The 7,212-nt window shown below is 43.6% G+C and overlaps 1 protein-coding gene across 1 annotated transcript in view; it reads right to left on the reverse strand.

Moving 5' to 3' along the window:
- neto1l (neuropilin (NRP) and tolloid (TLL)-like 1, like) overlaps positions 1–6,563 on the reverse strand; it is a 41,727-nt gene extending 35,164 nt beyond the window's left edge. The window contains exons 1-4 of the mRNA XM_047023957.1: positions 6,484–6,563; positions 5,784–5,840; positions 5,520–5,654; positions 4,687–4,935 (exon numbers count right to left, since the gene is read on the reverse strand). Of these exons, the coding sequence (XP_046879913.1) occupies positions 4,687–4,935; positions 5,520–5,654; positions 5,784–5,840; positions 6,484–6,511 (469 nt within the window). The 5' untranslated portion in view covers positions 6,512–6,563. The remainder of the gene's footprint in view (positions 1–4,686; positions 4,936–5,519; positions 5,655–5,783; positions 5,841–6,483) is intronic.
- Between the last annotated feature and the right edge of the window lie 649 nt (positions 6,564–7,212).

Here is a 7,212-nt window from a genome sequence, read left to right on the forward strand (position 1 = left end):
GTGGAGTTTGGGTCCTGCGTTATAGTACAGACTCTCAAAGCGCGTCCCCGGCCATGGCCAGGCTCCCTCAAGGCGCCCCGTCCTTCCTCAACGCGCAGACACGTTGGCATCTTATACACAGAAGATGTAGAGTGCACGTTCACAACCCTTAGAGCACCATCGGGGTTTTGTTTTGTTTTTACAACGTAGTTAAGGCGGCAGGCGCGTGTTGCTTAGGCGGCCGCCTTAACTGAAAAGTGCTCCATGTGCACTATATTTTACATTCCGACTCTGTAGTACAGTATATCGTTTGTCATTTGTGGAACAACTTGGCCTATGTAGTATGCACCTTTGTAGGAAAAGCAACATTGAGTGGGAGCCAAAACTCGTGCAGTGCAGACCAAAATGCCTTAATGATTTACCAACTCATTTACATTTGTTACAGCATGCAGCGGGGATAGAGATGAACTTGCTCTCTCTTTGCTACGCTGCTATTCCCTGGCCTGAGTAGTAGTGGACTGTCAGCAGACTCACCAGGGAAATGGCCCCCCTTGCCTCGCCATGTGACAGGCTCCCACTATACCATGGTCTTCATCTTTCTCAGTAAGTAAGACAAGACACACCCATCTTCCCTCACCAAGTTTGGGAATGTCAATGACTTCTGTCTTCTGGTAACTTTGTTCACTGAGAGAAGAAGTACAGAGTAAGAAAAACCAAACAAATGTCTAAATGTGTAGGAACTTAAGGGCTTTTAAAAGCTGTGGAGCTGTTGAAGAGCTGAACTTCTACAATTCCACTACCACTACAATTCTTCTCAATGAGATGCTGACTGTGTGAAAGGGCACAAAGGGTCCGGGGCATCAATTTTCCATTTTCCAGTTTGAATCCATTCAAGTCCAATCTCATGGACTTGACTTCTGCAGAATAGGTCCATACCTCCTATTCTCCCTCTCGTCTCAAAATGTCATTAGACTGATTCCAATCCAGAAGCATCCTCAATCCACTTAGAAAGTGGTTGAAGTCTAAGTGGTTCAATCAATCAAAGACACAACTAGATGAGAGCTTAATCAGTCCTGGCCTGGCCTCTGCATCACAGCAAAAACTTCTATAGAATTCGGTTGAAAAGTCACAATCTGTTAATAATCATTTTGAATGTATGCAGTGAGATACTTAAATCAGTTTGGCTTGACAGGTGCACTCTGTAACAAGGTGCTGTACTATTTGTAAGATATATATAAATCATGTATTAGCATAATTAGCAATTCCAATAATAATTATTTACCAAACCTAGCTAAACCTCCATGACAAAAGTGTTGCTTAGTATGACAGTAGCTATGGAGCCATTCCCATTAAACCCAACACTGGATAAACGAACAGCGAGATAACTAGACTCCCAAATCACATATTTCATGATTTTATACCAGACTATCAGATCGCAGCTCAGGCATATCTCCACCTAGTTTGTTTGTTTCCACAATGGTCCTACAAACCTCCCACCTCAATCATCCCGGAGTGCCTACAGTTCATATCTATATTTCATTCCCAAACTCGGACGTAGTGCCACAAAAAAGATTTCCGATGGGAAACCTAAAAGGGCCAACTGAGGTTTTTATTGAATTTTCCACCGGAACAACACAATTGAGCTGCAGAGGGATCAGGGCTACTTGTCCTTCTGACTCCCTGCAGAACAACAGCTGCAGGAGAGGCTCCCTCAGCCTTACTGCCGGCCGGAACCAAGCATTCAAACAGCCCTGTGATCACAGTAATAGAGTGTGAGGGGGGACAGAAACACCAGAGCTTTTACTTAACCCAGTCGGAGATTGTCGTCCAATACCACTTAATCTACCTTACTAGTGCAGAGGGCCTGGGGGGCTGTAGGAGCAGAGGGCCTGGGGGGCTGGAGGAGCAGAGGGCCTGGGGGGGCTGGAGGAGCAGAGGGCCTGGGGGGCTGGAGGAGCAGAGGGCCTGGGGGGGCTGGAGGAGCAGAGGGCCTGGGGGGCTGGAGGAGCAGAGGGCCTGGGGGGGCTGGAGGAGCAGAGGGCCTGGGGGGCTGGAGGAGCAGAGGGCCTGGGGGCCTGGAGGAGCAGAGGGCCTGGGGGGCTGGAGGAGCAGAGGGTGTGGGGGGCTGGAGGAGCAGAGGGTGTGGGGGGCTGTAGGAACAGAGGGTGTGGGGGGCTGTAGGAGCAGGGAGGAGAGCCTGGAGACCACGTACACAGTTGTGTTTCAAGAAGTGAACCAGCATTCCAACTAGCCCCAGCCCTAGCCTTAGCACCAGCCCCAGCCAGCAGGATCGATATAGCAACCTTCTATAGCACCTTTACTGATCATGCCCCCAAGGACAAAAGCAGTGATATCCTCCTTGACTAAGATAAGAACCTGAGCCATTTCCCCTTATAATCTTGGTGTTGGAGTTTTGCAGCGATGAGGAATAGAGGGGGGACAGACCGTTGTTTCCTGGCACTGATACAAGGTACACTCATCACTCATCCAGACTTTCTGCTTTCTAGAAGAATCGCTAGCTGGACTACCTGGATTTGTATTGTTATTATTCATTCTATATCAGTGTATTCACAGCTCTGTCTGGTTTGCTGATCAAACACAACATTATGGGTGCTGATTGGATTAAATTCAACAGGCGTTTCTGTCATTCTAAATCGATTCCAGACACTTGAAGAAAGTCACAGGACAACAGGGGCTGTGTGGCCCTGCTACAGTAAGATAAGAAATGTGCTTGTGGGATGAAAGAATGCTGAAGTTAGACACTGCTGAGCCTGGTGTTACAAACCAAATGTACAAAATGTCCTATTGACAAGTCACTACTAAGTCCAATAGTACCATTAGACCAAAAGTAAAGTCGTGGACCACTTTTCTCTAGACTGTCCTCAGTAAATTTCAGTCAGTACATTTTCATTTCAGTCAGTGTGCTGTTCATTTCAAACAACTGTTCTCTTTTGCCTCCTGTGATACACTTGAAAGATCACAGTGCAGGAAAACACCACACCTGCACCCTCAGTGTGTGTACATGGAAAACAGAATATGACTCAGGTCAAACGGAGATCTCATCTAGCTGCTGTTTGCTTCACCAGCTGCGGTAGTGACATCAGGACTGGGGACAACAGAGGGGGAGAAACGTTCTAGAGCTCACAGAGACCCAGCCTTTGCAAAGTGCTGGATCTCTTCCTAATGACAGACAAAGCAGATCAGAAGCCACACATGTCCCCTCCTCCATCCGGTCTCTCTTCCTCCGTGCTTGTCATTCATGCGGAGCTGCCCGGCTAGTTTAGCATGTGCTAACGCTAGTTGCAGCAGGGCTGATGTGAGGCACTCTGATATCTTGCAAGATTTTTGGAGCATCATGGCGAGTGAATTCAGGACTTTTATCTCCTTTAATTATGTAAATCAAATGCCACAGATATTTCTTATCAAGACAGTGGAGGACAGGTTTTTTTCTGGCCCTCTCTCTCTCTCTCTCTCTCTCTCTCTCTCTCTCTTTCTCTCTCTCTCTCTCTCTCTCTCTCTTTCTCTCTCTTTCTTTCTCCCTCTCTCTCTGTTTCTCTCCCTCTCAGCAATTGGAGATGAGAGTCTGTCAGCACAGCAGTTTTAACTTGGCAGCAATATGTCATGGAGAAATGTAGGGAAACATATAGGAAGTGTTGTACTCCATCATAGTGCCATGTATGTGAAAACAACCATCTTTCCTCTCTCCCCTTTTTCCCCTACACACATTATCATATAGTATATTTCTCTACAATCTTTCTGTATGGAGCCTCTTTCTATGACCTCTTTCAGTTGTCCATGGCAACACTGTCAAAATGGCTATGAATGCATAGACCAGAAATCACATTCCCCCCTCCCTTCCCACCCTATCACCCCATCAAGTACTTTCCCCAAGAACTGCTCTGGGGTCACTCAATTGAGGTTGTGGACTACGCATTAAGGAAATAAATGGATGTCAATTCAGTTAGTATACACCGTATACACCGTGTTGTACTTGGTGAAAGTAAAAAAAAAAAAATTGTAGACCACAACAAATATTTCATGCTCCTATACAGACAGTGGGGGGAAAATAAAACATTACCATGGACAAAACGGTAGGTCTTCTTTGCCGCAATTAAGAACTACCCTCCTACTCCTGCCAGACTGTGTGCCTTTAAACCTTCAAAAACACCGAAAACTTGACAGTGTTATTAAACCCAGCCAAGGGTGAGCAAGATGAATATTAAATCACGGTTATGCATTGAAGGGTTATCATAAATCTTCACGTGGCTTCAGTAATAGGAAATAAGCCAGAAGGTTATGGAAATTAAGAGTCAAGATTTAACGCTTAGCAATAATTGCAAGGATTGTGTTCAACAATCCAGATTAGCCTGTCACACTCGGGCCTGTAAACAGAACGGTTTTCGAGGGACTTGATCAAAAGCTGTCAATATCCATACCATTCTACATCTAGAAACAATAATCTGAGATGTGGTAATGTTCTGCCTTGTGGGCAAACAATTAATATGTAGAATTAGCCAACTGACACCAGGTTTGTCCCACAATTTATTTTCACACAAAGGAAACAGCAAACCTCAACGGTGCTGTAAGATGGGGTACATTTGGATAACCACAGATCCTTAATAGCCTTGAGGAACATATATAGCTTGTCTTATTGTACATAGATTTACATGAGACAGCACATTGTGGATTATGATAGATCATTCTCACCTGCCGTGAAGTTGTAGTTGGCTGAAAACCCCATCGCCTCCAGTTCTCCATCTGAGACAAATTTGATCCAGAGATATCGGCTACTGCTCCTGATGAAGGGGGGGCTGTGCTGACCACAATAACGCCCCATGATCGGGGAGAAGCCGAACGGTCCATCTCTGACCTCAATGTTGTCAAATTTACATTCCCATGAGGACTCTATTGAGTAGCTGTCGTCGAAATGCAGATCAATGCATTGCCTTGGAGGCGCTTGAGGCACAAAATAACAAACACAAATTTGTAAGAGCAGTATGGTCTATTCAGTCACCAAGTGATCATTTGCTAATTATAGCTTGGTTTAGAGGCTCATCGTTTATATGGATATCAACTTGATAAGTAACTACCCATCATGCATGTTGGATCTGATAAACCTCTGATGACAGTGTTTTCTGTCCTCAGAATATTCACTCCATGGTGGGTATTTCCTGTATTCATCTGGATAATCTTGTTAAGCCATAACCTAATCTACTCCACTGATTAATCAAATATCAAACCCCAGTCCGCAAAATAAACAGACTGCAATTGCAACTAGCTAATTCTAATTCTATTACAGTCATCTGCCAAACATTGGCATATGAACCCGGAGGTCCAGTCCCTAGGATTCCATTACAGAGAAGAAATCTTTTTCTTAATTGGTCTTTATTCACAGGAGAGAGAGCACCTGGAGAGCCCCTTCAAATCTCAATATTTTAAGAAACCTGCCCCCGAACACATAGTTTCATGAGGGCATACTGACAAAAAAGACACGTTTGAAGCTGTGAGTCTACGATATCTTGTGCCACATGGCATGTTACCTTCAATGATGTAAACACACTCGGTTTCTGGGGGGTATTTGTTTGGATAGTTGGGGGACGTGAACAGCCCTCCTTCTGGCTCTTTTACCCACGTTCCACATTGGCCCACGGGCTTGACTCCAGAGTTGTTCTTCACTGAACAGACAGGTACATAAAAGGTTATTACTAGGTAGATTCATATGTAGGTAGAGGAGTACAGACAGACAGATACATGAATAGATATAGATGCAAACATAGATAGATAAATAGATAGATAGATATTACCTGTTGAATCCCTTTTTGTTGCCCCAGATAGCCCAAGAATGAGAAGACTTGCAACAACTGCAATGAGAAACAAATGAATGCTGGTAGAACTGTCCTGTCAAATCCTGAGCAATTTGTCATCAAAAGGGAGTTTTCAATTTAATTTAATTTAAGTCAATTTAATGAACTCACTACATTATGTTTGTGGAAGCTGAAAACACATTGTGTTATCCAAGATTTCACACAGTAATAAGTACAATAATTAATGTTCTGATTCATATCTGAACCCCGGTATTTGAGTGAAGTTGAAACTAAGACTGCAGAGCATTTCATTGTGGCCATCATCAAAGTGCAGACTAGAGAGGCTGTGCAACATGTAACTTCATTCCAACTTCAACACCTACAATTTTATTTGCACTCCATGGACTTCACGTAACCTAACGAATATCTTTAAAAAACGATGTATTGTTCTATATGTAGAATAATTAAAATCAATTAACAAAGATATATATTTGTTCATTAATCTTGTGTGAAACTGAACACATTCCCGTCGTGAGGTTACAAAAAAGCAATCACATCGACAGATACATCAGTTCCAGTCCATGCCTCCAAGGTAACTACATTTGGTGAATGTTGGGCACCTCAGTAAGGTAGGCTACGCAGTTTACGCTCCGACCAGTAAATTATTGGATAAAATAAGTGAGGAGAGCTTGTGACTTACCGTGAAGGAAGCTGTGCCCATGTACCATGTCTGTTCCTTTCACAAGGGGCTTCAGACTCAACTAATTCCATTTAGATCAGGGAATACTTCAAGAGGAAACGATTGAGGTTCAAGAAAAATTATAAATTGACAGCTATCCGCAATAACATTCCCACCATTAAAAACGACAAGGCAAATGTATTCCTCTCATTTATAATTGGTTGAATGAGATGGAAAAAGGTAATTCCAGACTGAAAAAATGTAACTTCTAGTCACCAGTTTCACGTAAACGCATGTACAGGTCTAAACATTCGCCCAAATTCCATCCAAACGTTTCCAATACCCTTTGGTGCTTCTGGTGCACTGAAAGGATTAATAGTTCCGTCATCAGCGTTCCCTGGTCGCTCCACCTTTGTAATCTTCCGATGAAAAGATTTTGAGAGAAGGCAGATTTGTTTATTCCTCTTCAATCCTGTTAACAGACAAAGAATCCTACGGAAACGTATAAAACCATCCTAACCACATTTTCTGGGTTGTATTCTCTAAATTGCGATGCGTAAAAATACCCTCTAACATCAACATCAATGACTATATTCGCAACATGAACAACTGTGGTTGTCTCATCCCCTTTTCTCTAATTCCTTCAGCGATGAATGATGTTTAAAGAGCATCTTACACTCTTCTGGCACCTGACTGGTCTCTGGAACCTGAGTTAAGGATTTTATCACCCTCCAAAACCGATGATCTAGC

This window comes from Hypomesus transpacificus, chromosome 8 (genome assembly GCF_021917145.1).
Source record: "Hypomesus transpacificus isolate Combined female chromosome 8, fHypTra1, whole genome shotgun sequence".
Taxonomy (NCBI): domain Eukaryota; kingdom Metazoa; phylum Chordata; class Actinopteri; order Osmeriformes; family Osmeridae; genus Hypomesus; species Hypomesus transpacificus.